The 19,358-nt window shown below is 40.4% G+C and overlaps 1 protein-coding gene across 4 annotated transcripts in view; it reads left to right on the forward strand.

Annotated features, from left to right (window-relative positions):
- Positions 1-19,358, forward strand: part of STK3 (serine/threonine kinase 3) — a 320,261-nt gene that overhangs the window by 137,485 nt on the left and 163,418 nt on the right. For all 4 annotated transcript variants that reach the window (XM_075920321.2, XM_075920323.2, XM_075920324.2 and 1 more), the window contains exons 7-8: positions 11,047-11,184; positions 14,136-14,261. In XM_075920321.2, the coding sequence (XP_075776436.1) occupies positions 11,047-11,184; positions 14,136-14,261 (264 nt within the window). The remainder of the gene's footprint in view (positions 1-11,046; positions 11,185-14,135; positions 14,262-19,358) is intronic.

Genomic DNA, 19,358 nt, shown 5'->3' on the forward strand with positions numbered 1-19,358 from the left:
AAAATCATTTTGATACATTCAATATGAAATTTACAGAATTTATGTGTGTGTATGTCTATATAATTTTGTATTCTTCCACTACATGTCAGTAATAGTCATAACATACATTACTTGTCATTATTAGGGATGTAAAATCCTGTTTAATCAATTAACTGGTTCAATGTTCTGTTTAACCAGTTAAATACTTAAAAAGAGTGGGCCGGGGGCTGCTGCAGTGGCCTGTGACTCAGTGGTCTGCTCTAGCCAGGCCTGGCTGCTCCAACCTGGCTGGAGCTCCCTCCACCTGTGGTGAGGTGCTCTGGCTATGCTGGACCCACTGTGGGTGAGGGCCTAGCCCAGCTGGGCTGGAACAGCTGATGCCCACATTACAGAAGGGTCTACTCCAGCCCAGCCAGGCCACTGGTTAACCAGTAACTGGTGATCATCTGATAAGGGTGATGCCTACTGGTTAACCAATTAACCATTAACATCCCTAGTCAGAATGTGCACAAACATATAATTATGTGTGTTGCTACTTCAGCCTGCCATAATGTGACCTAATTGACAAATTCTGGGTTTTTTATTTGAAAATCATTTTAGTGTTTCATTACATTGTTTCTTTAAGACACAAACAGGAAATACTTTGTTCTAGAAAAGAAGTGAAGCTGTTTTTACCAGCATTTACCTGGAATGATTTAAAAATTAAATAAAAATACTTCAGTGCTATGAAATAATGTGAAAATAACATAAAATGAAGTAAAAAATTCTAAAATAAAATTCTGAGTTTTGACTCTCACCTACAATGCTATTGATCACTATGTGGCCACAGAAGAGAAGTATGGGTCACCAGGATGGATGCTTTCACCCCCCCCATGTGTTTTATCCGTCATTCACATTTTAAGAACCTTTTCCTGTCCGTGTGATTACTAAGAATGTGATGTAAAGGCTTAGGTGTTCAGGGTTGTTAACCTCTTCTGTAGCGTAAGTCCCAATTTACAACAAATCATGTCACAGGATTTAGGCTACATTTGCTTTCTGATTTTAAAGGAAAATAAAAGCCTGTGAAATGAGGTCAGTGCAAGTTTTGTAATATGATACATGCGTGAGCTTACTCAAAAAATGATACCAAATTTACTTGTTATTTTAGAAGGGGTGGGGAACATTTTTGGGTCGGGAGCCACTGACTCAGAAAACTTAGTTGAGATCGCACACAAGTCAGAAACAACCTCCCCACCCATTGACGTGGCCCCTGACTGAGAAGGAGAAAGACACTCCTCACATTCCCCTCCCACACCAGAGCCTGCGGGAGCCCTGCCTAGTAGATTTTGTGTGCTCCAGCCCCATGGTGTGGTGATGGGGGGGAGGGGAGAGGACCTGGAGTGCCAGCATTGGCTCTCCAGTGATGGTGGTGGGAGCCTTGAACCTTGGGGGCCAGATCCAGGGAAGTAGGGGACTGCATGCAGCCCCCAGGCCTAAGGTTCCCCCCTCTTTTTTAGAATATAGGCTATTTCATATAATCCACACTAGGAATTATGAGACCCACGGCAAGCAGAATCATATTAATAATACTGTTTTGAAATTTAAAACAAATCTGTTGCCAAAATATAACATTGAACAGTAAGAGCAAGTTACATATGAAACTTTGAATGCAGTTGTGTGGCAAGTGGCAGCATAAAAGGTGAAGGTTGATTCTGTACAGTAGTTTTACAACTACATTATTACAGTTACTGTTGCAAAATGTTTGCGATCAGTATCTTTACATTCTTGACAATGTAACACAGCCAAATGTTATGAATTTACTGGCAATAACTGATTCAATATAAATTGCTTATTCTTTAATGACCCATCTTTGCTCTTAATCATGTGACTATTGTTTCCATTATCTTTATTTTATTTTCTCTGTGTCTATTGCTTTATTACTTTACCATCTTAAGTACATCATGCTTTGCTTTAAGAAGCATCCAAAGGTCATCATTCCAAACAGATGCTTACAGTAGTTAATGGATATTAAACTACTGGTAACAGTTGTAAAAAAACTTCTGCTACTTGTGTTAAAGTAGATGTTTTTGTCATTCTAAAGCAATTTGAGTGCAGTTATAATACTATGTTATTTAATTTAATATTATTTTAAGATATTATTAATTTTTGTTTTATCATTTGTTACATTAAAAATCCTCAAAAGGCTCATAAAATATAATTAGTATGTTAAACCATTTGTCTATGCTCATTTTCCCTCAAAAACATTTTAAAATATCTGCATTGATGTTCACTTGTTTCACTCTTCAACCTGTGTCTCCACTACATTCTTTTTTCTCCTTCAATTCCATGAAACCACTGATGGAGCTATAAAGGTGGAACCTCTCTAGTCTGGCATCCTCGGAATCTGACTGGTGCAGAACCAGAGAATTTGCCAGACTACAGGAGGTCAATATTATCTAGAAACATTAGCAACATTTCCACTGCTTACTGGGTTCTTAGAAGACATTTAGCAGTAATTTAGAGCTAAATAACAGCACAGAACACTGAGAACCAGGAATGATGACTGTAAACAAGCTTTATGGGACTGTGGGAAACATGGCCACACCATGATAAGCAGACAGCCGGCTATTTAAAATCATGCCGGACCACGGATATTGCGGACTAGAGAGGTCCAATCTGTACTTAATTGGGTAGGCCTTTTTGCTAGGGATCCTGATCTAGGACCAAGTCCTGATTAATTATTCTGAATTTTAGTTTTCTTCAGTTGTAAACAGGCAAATGTAGTTTTTTGTCGTATTATTTTCCTGGGTTTGATTTTGATTTAAGATGAAAATAATAATTCTGGAGAATGCTTATATTAAGTATAGAGAATGAAAGTGTGAAGGGTTTTACTAAACTTTTAAGAATACTGGAAAAAAATTTATATATTGACTTAAATTTGACATTGTCCATTTTTAAATAGAAAGTGCCATATAACAGGAAGCCAAAGTAACTTTCAATAAGAAGCACCTTTCATTATGAAGAAAGAGTGACTTTTTTAGTTTAATCAATATTGCTGTTTTTCAATTTATTATTGTATATACATCTTATAGGAACCCACTGGCATTTGTGTCAGTAATAGAGTGAGTCTCTTAAAGAATTATACAATTTTTATCCTGCTTTGATTTAATTTGCATAGGAAAATACAGTAATTATTTCAAATATTTTTGTTTAAAATATCTTGACTTTGCATCATATTAAAGGAAGTTAAAAATTGATTTGTGATCTTTTTACATGGGATTTCAGTATTTAACAGAGTCACTGATAACTACTTAGTGTCCTAGACATGAGAAAATGACTCAGAAATGCCATTTTTAAAAAAAGCAATAATATATCTTTCCCAGTTTATTCATGGTATTTTGTCATCTTTCAGATTGCTGAGCAGAACAGACTAGCATAGTTTTTTCTTACGGAGAATTTTTACAAGATCTCAGAATAATGTTTTGCAATGAGCAAACTAAGTTTACAGAAACACTACTATTTTCTGTCTGTTGGAATCTATGGGCCTGAACCAATGTGCATTGAAGTAAATTGAAATTTTTTATTTCTCATTGAGTTCCCTGGGCATTGAATCAGGCCCCAAATGTGCCCAGGCAGTAGTGATAAATGGTCACTATGAATCTTCATATGTATTTCAAATCACAGATCCCAGTTCAAGGCAACCCTACACATTTGACAAAAAAGACTAGTCCTTTTATAATCAAATAGTTATGCCAGTATGATACTCTAAATTAGGCAATGCCACCTGTATCCATAGGAGAGGGGAAGGAAGGGAGTATATTTGATCAGACTAAAAGAAATTATGCCCAACCTTTTGGATTGGGGGTGAGGGAAGTGCTGAGAGCAAGAGTGAGCCCTTCCTCCTTTATTGGTACATGAAAGAATATGATGGGAAGAGGAAAGGAAAGGAGGAAAGTATCTCTGCCTTTCATTGGCTGGTTGGCATAGAGGAGTTGATTGGTTATTATTCCCTTCTCCTCTATAAATTTAAAACCGGCTTGGACTTTCAAGAGCCATCTTGCTTTACAGCTATCCTATCCTCCCTCCCTATTGTTTCCATGATTTCAGGATGTTGTCAGTCTGGCCAATCATCTGCTCTTGGGATCAGGAAGGAATTTGTTACCCATTACACCAGATTTGAAGAGATATAGTGGGTTATTCATCTTCTTCACAGCATTATGAAATCCCTGTCAGGTAAAAGGAGTAGGAACAGGAAATTAATATTAAGAGGGAATACTGGGAATGTTTTTTGTTGTTACAGCTTGTGTCCGGTGTCCAGTGGGGATAAAAGCTAAAAAGGGACAGTTGCAAGAGGTAAATGAGACCCAGGATTTGCTGGTTCCTGTAAAGAGAAAGTGAGACTTTAAGTCTTTGCAGACTGAAGTCCCTGTTGATATCCATTATCCTTCTTGTGGGGGTGAATGGGAGGGGATTCAGAAGTAAGCTGATTCTTAGTGAAGATGGAATAGGCTGTTTCTCAAGTTATTGATTTATATTGGTGTATATGATTTATATGGGAACCCAATAACACCACACAGGACCCAGTTAATTGAGCAGTATGTAAGAGGGAGTGGGCATGTACACCATGCCCTTTTGTTAAGTTAATAATGCTGTATCCTGATGCTTAAACTCATTCCTTGTGTCTTTCATTCCTTTGCATTTCTTGAGCAAAGGTTGTCATGACTTCTCATGATCTTTGATGAGGAGTTTTCTTCTTGCTTTCTTTACTAAAACACTTGATATAAAACTTATCTTTCAGCATTCTTTCAATGTTATCAGTGCTTACTTTATTTCTATTAAGCTAGATAAATGAGTGCTCAGCTTCATATAACTGGAACAAAAGTCATGCATGGGTGGTTATGTTAGCCTTGATTGTGTATTCTCTAAAGACACTCTTCAGTGATCTATTTTGAAGTTATGTGTTGCTTTCTTTAAAGCCATGGTGTCCAGCATGTTAGCCACTAGCCACATGTGGCTATTTGGCCTGTTGAGTGTGGCTGGTTGGCTTGAACAGTGTGGCTAGTTTGCTATTGTGGCTACTGCTTCAGAACTGGTTGGACACCATGGTTTTAAAGGTATTGGAGTTCTTGTCAAGTAAAGTACAGTTTATGTGAGCTTAGCATGCCTCAGTTAATTCAGTAGAAATTGTTGCTCAGCTTTTCTGGTGCAAAATGAGTAGATGGTCTGGTTTAGGCTGTCTCTCTTTGTCGCTTCTGTTAGAAATATGTGAGTCAATGAGCTCTTGTCTTTTTCAGGATGCAAGTTTCTCTGAAAGGTTGTTGTCTGCACTATTTGACCAGCTGGTAATTAGTTGCCTATTGTACCTCATTCTTGGATGTAATGTTTTATGTGCTCTGAAATAGAACATTTTTTTTACACAATCCATCCTGTTCTCCTACTCCCATAGTCTGCTTCTGGGCTGCAGTTGATTTCAGAGGATAAATTTACTGATAACTGCAGCATCATTTTGCACCAAAGGTGTGACAAAGCTCTATGATGTGGGTCCTAAAAAAGAAAATAGGCAAAAATTTATAATGCTAGTGTTCTAGGTGCCCCTTTTAGCCTGGTTATTTGGGGACACTGAGCTCACATTTCTAAAGCAAATGGAATTGCACTAAATTCCTTTGTAGGTCACCTTTAAAGGAAAACTGTTACAGTATCTCAGATGATTTTTCTTTTAATTATTTGAGGGCAGTTGATTTTTTTTCTAAAGTGATTCATTTAAGTTAGGAAAAACTTCTTAACTGTCAGGTTGGTTAAACACTGGAATAAATTGCCTAGGGAGATTATGGAATCTCCATCTCTGGAGATATTTAAGAGCAGGTTAGATAGATGTCTATCAGGGATGGTCTTGACCGTGAGTGGTCCTGCTGTGAGGGCAGGGGACTGGACTTTATGACCTCTCAAGGTCCCTTCCAGTCATAGTATTCTATGATTCTATATAGCATCGCTATAGGAACGTTATATCAGTTTACTTTTGGAAGTTTGTTGACATAAAGGATAATGTAATTACTATAAGAAGTCAATAGCAAAACAGCCAAAGAAAATATATTCATACATTGCCTATGTATGCCTTGCTCTTATCAGTTCCTGTGACCGCCCAGCGCATGGGGCTCTCTACCCTTTGTACTCCCCAGTGCGTACTTCAGGAGGAGAGGGCACTTTGCTGCCTACTGCTTGGGTTTACCTCAACTGCAAGAGGGCATACCGTGCCCAACCCTAACTCCTGGCCCTCCAGATCTCTCCATTGTCCCTTGGACACACGTGCCTTCCTGACCACCTTCCCCATATCACCTGAGCTTTCTGCATGTGTTGCAGGTGGTCCCCTTTGGAGCTCCATCAAAAAGTCATTTGTACACAGGTTACAGCCCTTCTTTCGGCTCCTCCAGAACCTCTTGTTGAGGTTCTGGCTGCACTTTTCCTCTCACCTGTTCGTTTTGCACACCCCATCCGTGGCCCCACAAAGTCCCAGGACCTCCTCATCAATCTCCTCCTGGCTATAGCTAAAATGGCAACTTACAAGACCAGGGAGCAGCAGGGTTGCCAGCTGTCTGGTTTTGAACCAGACAGTCCGGTATTTGAGGTTTCTGTCCAGGAAATAAATTGAGAAAATTCCAGACATATAAATGTCTGGTATTTTCTAATTAAGTAAGTTTTATTATTACGAGTGTCAGTCACTTACACTGCGTGAGCGTGTCTACCTGCCAGGCAGTACGCAACAACGCAGTAGAGAGGAGGGAGATGGGGGTGGGGTCAGGGAGGGATGGAATCAAATCCCCTTGGGCTGGACTCGCGTGTGCTTCGCCGGGACAGTGTGCAGGACGGGCAGCACGCCAGGATCTGCATGCGCCCAGGCCAGCCCTGCTCCCCACTGGCCAATTCTCTCCACCGGCTCTTCCCCTCCACCCTCCTCCCTGGCCAGCCCCGCTCCCCCTGACACCCTCCCAGCCAGCCCTGCTCCCCTTCGGCCAGTTCTCCCCCGGCGAGCCCCGCTCCCTCTGAACCACTCTTGGCCAGCCCTGCTTCTTGCCATCTGGTTCTCTCCCCCCCCCCCCCCCCCACTTCCTCCTGGCCAGCCCTGCTCCCCTCCCGGCAGGTCTCCCCCACCTCCCAATCTGAGAACAAGTGTGTCCGGTATTTTTTTTGAAGCCATCTGGTAACCCTAGGGAGCAGAGGTTGGCTGAAGGAGGAGCCTGCAACTCTGGGGCCTATATCTGTATCTCTTCCACTGGGTGGCATCTGCTGGCTCTCTCCGTCAAGGCCTTTGAGGAGCAGTGGGCACTGTCTGGGGTTCTCTGCTTGGTGTTCCTATCCAGCTCCCTCATTTTAGCCCTTTGACCGCCACATCCGTCCCTATTTTTCTCTTTATTTGTCCTCCATAATTGCTTGGGGGCCTGGGCTCTGTGGACCCTCCCCGTAGGCTGGGGTGGGAGGTCCTTTAGATGTGGGTGGGCTTATGCCTGCCCACCTCCCAGACTCCAATAGGACCAGTTCCTGTGACTCTCTGTTCCTTTCAGAAAGGCTTATGTTCCTGTAAATTCCACCTGGTGAAATATCTCACATCACCAATATAAAAAAAGACAAAACAGCCAACAACATAATCTTTCTACAGTGTTTGTGTATTACAAAAGTGCATCTAAACTTGTTTCACACACTATTATTACAGGAAAAGTGCTACTTCAGGGTTTAAAAAAACAGGAGTCTGCTTAGGATTCTAAATCCAAGTTTAGGCACCTAAATAAGTGGCCTGCATTTCAAGTAGTGCTAATTACCCATTTTTATTTAAGTACCTAAAAATGGAGGTAGGAGTCTAAGTTTAAGCTTTATATACAAATTAATTATTTTAGAAGCTTGTGTTTTTGACCATTTAAGATTGATCCATAAATTCTTGGTTTCTTCTCAGTTTTGTTGACTATAAAGAAGTAAATACTTTCACATGATTTTGAGCTGCAGTGTAGTTAATTAAAATAACCTTGCCCCTAAATATGATGGCTCATATATGTAGGCTTGTTTGTTCTTGGTGCCACAGTTCAGTGTTTATGATCAAATAGGAGATGTATATATTTAGCTCATTTTATGATGATACTATATAAACAATAGTTACAAGTAGGCTGTTTTATCCTTGTGTTCTTACAGCTACTGCAGAAATTATGTTAAGTTTCAGATTATCTTGAGATAAGACTACAACCCAGCAGCTCAAAGTTCAGAAGAGATCATTACCTTCAAGGACAAAAGCAGCTGAGTTTGTCATCCTTTGCTTTATAGCAGTAGTACTTCATTTTTTCTGATAAACAGTCTGGTACTGCAAGCTAGTAGTTTAACACTAGCGTGGAGATCTATCAGTAGTGGATAGCACTACTTTTGTGAATCTGAACTGACGTGCCATGCTAGGAATACTGTGTAAGGTACCCCTCTCCAAGAAAATAAAGAAAAATAACTTTCATTATGGCAGGAGGAATATTACTTTTGTTTAAAAAAATGTCGAGATTTGGTACTATGTGTTTCCTATAAGGTAAATCCTGAATTCATTTGTAAAATACAAGTATTTGACTTGAAATCCATTATTTGTTACTGAAATATTTATTCTCTGAAAATTGTAGAGAATATTTTGGTTGTATAACATTCCACTTTTCTTGAGAATATGAATTTAATTTTAGATTGTGGTGTTTAAACAAGGTACCAGGGCTTTCATAGACTATCAAAAATATGTTCAGGGATTCTGATGAAAATCTCAAATTTGTGTCCCCCCTCCCACCAATATTTCAAATAGACCTTTATATTTTGGTAGGTATGCCATGTAGAGTGGTAAGAATAAATTGTCTCATTTTTTTACTTCACTCAGTGGTTACTTTATTTTGTTTTCCCTTCTGTGCTATAAAGTTCTATTATCTGTGTAGGATGGTTACAGTGAACGAGTACTATGTTGTTGTAAAACCTCCCCCCGCCTTCTTAAATGGGGAAAAGTGGTGATCCCAGCTGAACCTGATTTCAGAAGTGAATATGTCTCTTTTAATATATCATTTGTTGCTATCTATGCAACTTTTTGTTATTTTATACAGCAACTGATGAAATTCTCATTTAATATTAACATATGACACTTCATTGATAAAAAACTTTCCCCCATCTTATTAGGTGATAGTTCATACGGATGCTTCAGAAAGGTGTCTATTCATCTTTCTTTTCCTCCTCTTATGCATGTAGCTCCTCAATTAGGCTAAAGTCTAGGGTCATGAAAATCAATGGCAAAAATCTCTTGGATTTAAACAGGACAAAGAAAGGACATATAGTGTGATTCTTTCCCCCCACCCCATCTGTAGTCCTGAGGGAATTCTGCACGCTTGTCCTGCCCCTGCCACCCCTATTCCCTGAGGCCCTGATCCTACCATGTCCCTTCTCTGAGGCCCCATCCCCACTCGTTCCATCCCCCCTTCCTCTGTCACTCACTCTGTCCCACCCTCACTTACTTTCACTGGGATGACACAGAGGTGGTACAAGGGTTTGGGAGGGAGTGTGGCCAGTGGTTTGGGGCTGAGAGATTTGGAGTGTGGGAGGGGATTTTGGGTTGAGCTTGGGACAGGGGGTTGGAGTGCAAGCTGGGAGTGAGTTTGGCAGGAAGTTCATGACTAGGGCAGGGGCACTGGAACTGGAGGAGGAAGGGGCTGTGGGCTCTGGGATAGAGTTTGCCTGTGGGAGGGCTCAGGGCTGGGGAAGAAGGTTGAGGTGCAAGAGTGGGTGCTGATTGTGAGTTCTGGAAGGAGGACACTGAGGGTTGGGGCAGGGAGGTTGAGGTGTGGGAGAGAATGAGTGCTGCAGTGCTTACCTTGAATGGTTCACTGTCAGTGGGGTTAAGGCAGGCTCCTTGCTTGCCCTGGTTTAATGTCTCTCAGAAGTGGCCAGAATGTCCTTGTAGCAGCTAGGTGGTGGTAGAGGTAGGTGGTTTCGTAGGCTATCCCTTCCAGAAGGCATTGCTCCCATAGTTCCCATTGGCCACAGATCCCAGCCAAGGGGAGCTGCAGAGTTGTTACTTGGAGTCGGGGCAGAATGCAGAGACCTCTGGCTCCCCACCTAAGGGGCGCTTCAAGGAAGGACATGTCAAATGTTTTTGAGAGCGTTGTGGTGCCAGGACAGGCAGGGAACTTTCCTTAATCCTGCTGCACACTGGACTTTTATTGGCCAATGTTTTGGTTTGACAACAGGAGCCTCTAAGAGATCAAGCCCAATTCCAGGAGAATCCCAATGAATCTAAGAGGGTTTCAACCTCACTCCTGGGGGAACTGTTCAGTGAGAAATACTTTTCTGTAAGGAAACAAAATATCTGTGGGGAACATCAATTTTGTGAATGTGCAGTGGTACAGAATTCCTCCAAGAGTACTACCTGGAGAATTTTTCTGTGTGTCTTTCAACAAAGTGGTATGTAGGATAAAATGTTGCCATTTTCACATTTTCTGTAAGACCTTTTCATACCTAGAAAGGTAATGACATTATTTTACTTATTTTATTGTGCCTTCAGTGGCATCTTGTCCATTTTTATAATTAGTTTTAAATCACATTGGCAGAATCAAGGTGTTTGTTTACACCTGAATATTTTAGATTGCAAAATCAAATAAGACTGATCTGATTTTCTTCAGCAGTTCGATTTGTTCAATCTAGAAATTAAGTTAATAGATGGGAAGTGGATCTAATTCTTACTAGCAATATTTTTTAGATATATCTGCCGAACCAGGAAGTGCCCTTCTATGACATTCTGAAAGGGCAAAATCTTCTTTTGAAACTGATAACAAAATAATAGATAAAATAAAGAATAATCTGCCCAATAAGGTACAATTTAAATAAAGTAAATCCAGTGGGAAATAGCTATATTGATAGCAGATGGATTTGTTGCCTGAATCTCATTCGTATTGGAAATTCTAGACCAATTAAAAATTGTACTCCAGATTCTCATTCTGATAAAGAAAAAAAATCGTATAAAATGATGTGTTTATTTTGCTATAGTGTTGTGATTTTGCTGAATTTTTCAACTTTCTATTTTTATTTTCATTTTTTATTTAGGCTATTTTTATGATTCCCACAAATCCACCACCAACATTCCGGAAGCCGGAGCTCTGGTCCGATGAATTTACTGATTTTGTGAAAAAATGTTTAGTGAAGAATCCTGAGCAGAGAGCTACTGCAACACAACTCCTACAAGTCAGTATTTCAGTTGTTAAAGCAGTCTATCCTCTTCGATTTTCTAGCTTCAGAACATCTGTGAGGATTTCTAGAAGCCAAGAGCAATGCTGTTCTGATCACATGATCTTTCTTGACATTTATCTAACTATAAGTACAGAGATTCAAATAATAGCAAGCCGAAGCAAATGATAAGATATGAAATAAAATCTTAATGCACATTTCAAATTTAGACTTACTTTTAACTGGATATGCTCATGTATTGTGGTGATGTATGCACAAAATCCTTGAAGGGCTTTACAAACAGTTTGTCTGGATTCTGTCTGGATAACTTAGCTGGCATGAGCAGGCCCACATTAAGAGAAGATGAGCCTGAATAAGTGATTGCTGAAACAACTAAATATTGTGAATATAGTTAAAAAGGGAGACAGAAACTAACTAAACTAACTATTGTGAGTATCATGAGCTTTTGTGGGCACAGCCTACTTCTTCAGATGACCTGAGTGTTGGATGTCCAGAACCAAAATAAATGAGGGAAGAAGGGTGGGTGGGGGGCGGAAGGGAGGGTGGACAGAAAGAGGCAGAGGGTAGATAAATATCTAAGACTTAGTCTACACTGCAGGGTTTTTGCACAAGAAGCCTTTTGCGGAAGAGTTCTTGTGCAAAAACTTCTTGTGCGAAAGCGCATCCAGACCTCAAAGCGCATCGCAAAAGTGATATGCTTGTGCACAAGAGAGCTCCCACACTGCATGGATGCTCTTGTGCAAGAAAGCTCTGATGGCCATTCACAGAATGGCCATCAGAGCACCTTTGCTTTTTCCAAAAGGGGTTTCTAGCACAAACCCCCCTCCGGAGCATCCACACATGCCTTTTTGCGCAAGAACTGTAATGCAAAAAGGAGTTATTCTTCGTGGGGAGAGGAATAACTCTACTGGCAAAAGCCTCTGTTATGTTGATTTTCTTGTGCAAAAACGCACTTGAGGTGTGGACGCTCTGCCGGTTTTCGCACAAAAACCTTGTAGTGTAGACATAGCCAAAGAGAAAGCCGAGTATGTATGTAACAAGGCTATAGTATATACCAAGGCTATAGTGTAAATCAAGGTTCGCTGTAAGCTGCACACCTGTGTGCTTGCGCAGCTGTTTTCTGAGCTTCTCTCAGTTCAAAGCTCCTATGCAGGCATGGAGCTCAGCTGATCTGCAGGGGGAGGGGCATCTCACTGAGCAAGCAGCTAAATGGGAGCTAGCTACCTGCTTGAACTGAGGAGCTCAAAGAGCTAGTAAATAAGGAGATGAGACAATTAGTGGTGAGGATGAGGGAGGATGGAGTAAATAAGTAATTGGCTGATGAGGAATCAGAGGGGAGGGGAGCTTAGAGTGTCCCTCTGCAGAAGGAGAGAGAGGCAGAAACTCATCACTCTCTAGCCTCCTGGGAAGGGGGAGATAAGGGGCTGATTGCATGGGGTAGACGGGGGAAAAACAGGGTGGGTGGGTGCTTGCATCTGGCATCTGTGCAGTGAGGTGGAAGCAGTGGGCAGTTTGTTTGGGGTCTCTCACTTGCTGCAGTCCTCTCTGTCTGTCTGGGTTGAGGGGGGATGTGTGTGAGCCAGGATATTTGCATTTCAAAGTTTACATTAGGTGTTAATGGCTTAAGATAAGAAAGAAAAAGATTCTTTAAACAGAATGTTTTTGGAGTGTTGCAGATACCTAAAACTCTGAACTTAATGATTTTTTAAAATCCTGTGTTACTAATTAATACATGGTAATTGTATTGCATTAAGACCATATTTTTACTATGTGATAGAATTCTGGCTCTTATGAGTCAGAAGTAGCAAGTACTAGCTTGAGCTGTTAGAAAGGTTGATACATGGACTCCAAGGGTAGTGTTAATTTTCTTTATTTGACTTCATATTAAATATCATAAACATTGCTTCTTGTTAAATATTCCGTATTTTAATATATTTTCTTCCACACATATGGGCTGCTTAAAATTATGTGTGTGTTTTTTGTTTGTATTGGTGGTGTGCATCCACACACACACTACCTCAATATAGGAGGTGGTGCACATATGAAATTTCAACCCACCCAAAAGAAAATTCAACCCACCCAAGGATAGAAAATGTTAGAGTGAACACTGGTGTTGACAATGACATAATTAAGTCAGTGTAAGCTGCTTCACATTGACCTTAGTCTGTACGATAGACATGCCATCAATTTCAAGGATAGATCTATGTGCTATCTCTGGATTGCAATTTTTTCAATTGTCATTTTTCATTTGGTATAATAACTTACTCTGCCAGTCTCAGAACTGTAGGTATGTTCACTTGGTCTGAGAAATTCCATGGAAGTAGTGATGGAATAGTGTAGTTGACAACATGCATATGAAGTAGGGTAAATTAAATGGCTTTGAATTAAAAATAATCTGCATAATAAAAGGTAATGGAGATTTTTTGCTTGTTTTACATTTCAGCATTGCAAATTATTAAATAATTCATGACATATTAATATATATATTTTTTGAAGTAAGCAACAGCTACCCTGCTTTATGGCCAGTAATTTGTGTTGTCTGCTTGTTAAGATTAATTAAATGTTGTAACTGAATATCTGAAAAAGTTTATTTTTCTGTGTCAGACAATCACCATTCTACTCATATACTATGTACATTTCCTTTGGACAATTACACGCTTAACTATAAAACAGTTGTATTATATATGGTAGTTACATTTTCCCATGGCTTGCTCTATAAAAACCCCAAATAAAGAAACCTAAAGCTTATTTAGTTGCAGAGCAGCTAAGAGAGATTATATGTTTCCCTAACCTAGATTTTAATTTCTGTCTGATACGAAAAACTATTGTTAAATAGTCTGTGATATTGAATAACATGTTATTTTTATCATCTGTTACTTGTAATAAAGCTGTAGCCGAAAAGTGTTTATTGTATTTGTGTTATATAATTTCTTGATTTTGTTTTCTAGCATACTTTTATTAAGAATGCCAAGCCAGTCTCAATTTTAAGAGACCTGATCACGGAAGCAATGGAGATCAAGGCAAAGAGACATGAAGAACAACAAAGGGAACTGGAAGAGGAGGACGAAAACTCGGTATTTAAAAAAAATTGTATTTTATGGGTGGTGTTTGTTTGTTTATTTTATAATTTTCTCCCTATATAAATGTTCCTCAGCTTGCAAGTTCAGAACTTTTACCTGTGTTCATGTTGAGTAATACTCCGCTGACTACTGAAGCATTAGCCTGTTTCCAATACAACATTACCTAGTTGTACTGATCTATGAGGTCTTTTTTAACTAAAAATGCTTTTTCTACCTGTGGTATGCTACAGTAAATGAAAATGCCTGGGCTAAGGTTTTAAAAAATGAGTCAAGATATTCAAGGTATGCTTCTGAATCCATATTTAGGTATCTGAATAAGTAGTCTGACTTCAAAAGTTATGAGTACCCTACATCTTCCTCTGATGTCAGTTATAGAAAACAGTAATTTAAAGTATCAAATAGTAATTTGTGAATTACGTTGGTCGATGTTGCTATTTTCACATTATGCGCATGATTTTTCACAAAGCTGTATTTGGGACATGAATTAGGAAGTAAATGGGATGTATGTTGTTTGTTCTGAAGTACTAAGAGTAAATCATTCTTCCTTCATTTCATTACCAACATTAAATTTATTTATTGCAAGCCTGTGAAATGTGGTCAAGGAGATAATATCTCCAATGGAAAAAGACATTGTTCCGTGTGTTTCAAACAAATGCATTGCCATGCATCATCATTGGAAGAACCAAGGTCATACCAGAGCAAGGTGGAATAAAAAGTTGATGGCTTGAATCTTAATATGAATCTGACAGTTATGAACAAATTGAAAGTCATACATTTTCATAATGTATTGTGTATCATCACAATCCGAACTAAAGAAACTTTGTTAGGTACTCTGGATTTTAGTATGATGACATATATATAGTATATAGTCTAGTAAAATGTAGAATGCTTGATTTGGGTATGGCATAAGATGTGTTCTGTGTTTACATGATGTTTTAACCCTGACTGACAGTATGGGTATGTCTAAACTACAAAGTTAATTCGAACTAACAGCCGTTAGTTCGAATTAACTTTAATAGCGGCTATACGTGCAAACCTCTAGTTCAAATCTAAATCGAACTAGCAGAGAGCTTAATTCGAACTAGGTAAACCTTATTCTACAAGGACTAACGCCTAGTTCGAATTAAGTAGTTTGAATTAAGGGCTGTGTAGTCACTTAATTGGAACTAGTTGGAAGCTAGTCCTTCCCAGGTTGCCCTGGTGGCCACTGTGGGCCAAACCAGGGAAACTTTTCTGCCCCCCTCCCGGCCCCAGAGTCCTTAAAGGGGCATGGTCTGGCTACAGTGCTCGAGCCAGTTGCAAGCCTGCCAGCACCTACACAGCAGACCCTGCAGCTGGCATGGCATGGCATGAGCCAGCCACCCGCTGCCACCCAACCCTCTGCCTCTTCCCAGGACCAGGCTGGCGGCTCCCAGGAGCCTGCCCGGGGCTGCAAGAGGCGGGTGCCCGCCTGGTCTAGTGCGGAGATCGTGGACCTCATCGAGGTTTGGGGGGAGACCTCCAACGTCCACGACCTCCGCACTAGGCACAGGAATGCGGCCGTCTAGGGCAGGATAGCTGCCAGCCTGGCCACCAAAGGCCACATGCGAATCCAGGAGCAGGTATGCATGAAAATCAAGTTGGTCCAGTGAGACCCCCCCGACCCTGAGCCCTGAGCTTAGAACATAAGAATATAAGAATGGCCATACTGGGTCAGACCAAAGGTCCATCTAGCCCAGTAGCCTGTGTGCCGACAGCGGCCAGCACCAGGTACCCCAGAGGGAATGGACCGAAGAAAATGACCAAGCGATTTGTCTCATGCCATCCATCTCCAGTCTTCCACAAACAGAGGCCAGGAACACTATTCCTACCCCCTGGCTAATAGCACTCCATGGACCCAACCTCCATGAATTTTTCTAACTTCTCTTTAAACTCTGTTATAGTTCTAGCCTTCATAGCCTCCTGTGGCAAGGAGTTCCACAGGTTGACTATTTGCTGTGTCAAGAAGAACTTTCGCTTATTAGTTTTAAACCTGCTTTCCATTCATTTCATTTGGTGTCCTCTAGTCCTTCTGTTATGGGAACTAATTAAGAACTTTTCTTTATTCACCCTCACCACACCATTCATGATTTTATAGACCTCTATCATATCCCCCCTCAATCTCCTCTTTTGTAAGCTGAAAAGTCCCAGTCCCTTTAGCCTCTCTTCATATGGGACCTGTTCCAAACCCCTAATCATTGTAGTTGCCCTTCTCTGAACCTTTTCCAAGGCCAAAATATCTTTTTTGAGGTGAGGAGACCACATTTGTACACAGTATTGAAGATATGGCATACCATAGTTTTATACTTCCCCTCCTCCTTCTTCCCCTGGCTTCCCCCTTCCAGCTCCCTCCTCCCAGGTTTTCCCCTCCCCTCTCCCACCCTCTCTCTTCCCCTCTCCCACCTCCTTTTCCCAGTCTCCCCAGAGGTTAATCCCCTCCCTGCAGTTTTGTTAAATAAAGAGAGTTTTTATTTTTGAACACACATGTCCTTTATTTTTTCATCAGGAAGGGGGGCTAGGAGAGGTAAGTGGAAGGAGGTGAGGGAGGAATGGGGCACGAGCCCCTGATGGGGAGGAATGGGGTGGCTCTGTGGGCTCCTCGGGGTTGAAGCTCTCCTGCAGGGCCTCCTGGATCCTGACAGCCCCCCGATTGACCCCCCCCGGATGGCAGCCTGTGGCAAGTGCAGCCGGGCTGATGGCCGAGTGCTGTGATGTGCCGAGTGTGAGCACTCAGGGCACTCCAAGACAGGAGTGCTTTGCTGTCCCTCATCGAGTTAAACAAGCAAGCAGGGAACCCTGAGAACTGTCTGTCTGGGGTGGGGGTCGGGTCCCTTTAAGCACAGCCCTCGGCTAGTTTGAGGCAGCAGCTCCACACTCTTAAGTCCTAACCTGATGCCCTGCTGGCACTGGTTCCGGCCATCCTTAACCTCGGTTCAGGGTCCACTCAATGTGGACATGCTATTTCGAATTAGCAAAACGCTAATTCGAATTACTTTTTAGGTCTAGCTGCACTAATTCGAATTAGCTTAGTTCGAATTAACTAATTCAAATTAAGTTAGTTCGAATTAGTGCTGTAGTGTAGACATACCCTGGGTGTTTTTAAAATTGATTAATTTTGGGTAATATTTGTCTAGTCAATTATAAAACCAGGTGGGAAGAATGGAAGTAGCCTTTCTATGTCAAGAAACATACCCAGATATGGAACTTTGTGCCTTCATATGCAGTTTTGTTATTGATTTAATCAGGAGATCTTGACTGATCAAAAAGGAGTTGTACAAAAAGTGGAAACTAGGTCATATTTCAAAGGATGAATATGAACAAATAGTACAAGTATGTAAAGGCAAAAATAGAAAGGCCAAGGCACAAAACAAGCTCAAACAAGCCAGAGAGATAAAGTATAACAAGAAAACATTCTACAACTATATGAGAAGCAAGAGGAAGACCAAGAGCAAGGTAGGACCATGACTCAGTGAAGAGGAAAAAACAGTAAGAGAAAATGAGGAAATGGCAGATATGCTTAATGACTATTTGTTTTGGTTTTCACCGGGAAGGTTGTTGGTGGTTGGATGCCTAACATAGTGAATGCTGGTGAAAATGGGGAAGGTTCAGAATCTAAAATAGGAAAAGAACTAGTTAAAATTACTTAGACAAATTATATATCTATAAGTCACCAGGCCCTGATGAAATGCATCCTTGAAAATACTCAAGAAGTTGACTGAAGAGATATTTCATCAGCTATTATCTTTTAAAAGTCATGGAATACAAAAGAGATTCCAGAGATTTGAAAAAGGCAAATATAGTGCCCATCTATAAAAAGGGACATAACAATCCACGGAATTACTAACCACTCAGCTTAACTTCTGTAACAGGAAAGATAATAGAGCAAATAATGAAGGAATCCATTTGCAAAAGAATAGAAGATAATAAGGTGATAAATAACAGCACAGCTTTATAAACAACAAATCAACCTTATAGATTTATTTGACAGGATAACAAGCCTTGTGGCTAAGGAGGAAGCAGTAGAGGTAGTATATCTAAACTTCAGCAAGGCATTTGATACAGCCTTGCATGACCTTCTTATTAATAAACTAGGGAAATACAACCTAGATGGAGCTTCCCAGAGAGTAGTTATTAATTGTTCACAGTCATGCTTTGCTGAAAGGCATAATGAGTGGGGTTCCACAGGGATCGGTTTTGGGACTGGTTCTGTTAAATATCTTCATCAATTGTTTAGATCATGGCATAAGAGTAGGCTTATAAAGTTTGTGGATATTACTAAGCTGGAAGGGGTTCCAAGTTCTTTGGAGGATAAGATTATAAATCAAAATTATCTAGACAAAAGTGGAGAAATGGTCTGAGGTAAATAGCATGAAGTTTAATATGGACAAATGCAAAGTACCCCCCTTAGCAAGGATCAATCAGTTGCACACATATAAAATGGGAAATCTCTGCCTAGGAAGGAGTAATGCAGAAAGAGATCTAGGGGTCATAGTTGACCATAAACTAAACAAGTCAATAGTGTGACATTTAAAAAAAAAAAAGGAAAGGAAAGAAAACATCATTCTGGGATGTATTAACAGGAGGGTTATATGCAAGACACAAGAAGTAATTCCTCCGCTGTACTCCAGGCTTCAGCTGGAGTATTGTGTCCAGTTCTGGGTGTCTCATTTCAGGTAAAATGTAGACAAATTGTAAAAGTCCAGAGAAGAGCAATACAAATGATTAAAGGTCTAGAAAACATGACTTGCAAGAGGAGATTGAACTAAATGGATTTGTTTAGTCTGTAAAAAGAAGACTGAGAAGGGACATAGCTTTCAAGCATCTAAAAGGTTATTACAAGAAACAAGGATGTTAAGGAGAAACATTATTCTCTTTAACATCTGATTACATGACAAGGACCAATGGGCTTAGATTATAGTAATGGAGGTTTAGATGGACATTAGGAAAAATTTCCTAATTATCAGGGTACTTAGTAAGCACTGGGATAAATTCTTGAGGTGGGTTGTGGAATCTCCATCTTTGGTGAGATAAACACCTGTTAGGTATGGTCTAGATCAGTGTTTCCCAAATAGT

Source organism: Pelodiscus sinensis, chromosome 2 (assembly GCF_052426305.1).
Source record: "Pelodiscus sinensis isolate ZL-2025 chromosome 2, ASM5242630v1, whole genome shotgun sequence".
In the NCBI taxonomy this organism is placed as follows: domain Eukaryota; kingdom Metazoa; phylum Chordata; order Testudines; family Trionychidae; genus Pelodiscus; species Pelodiscus sinensis.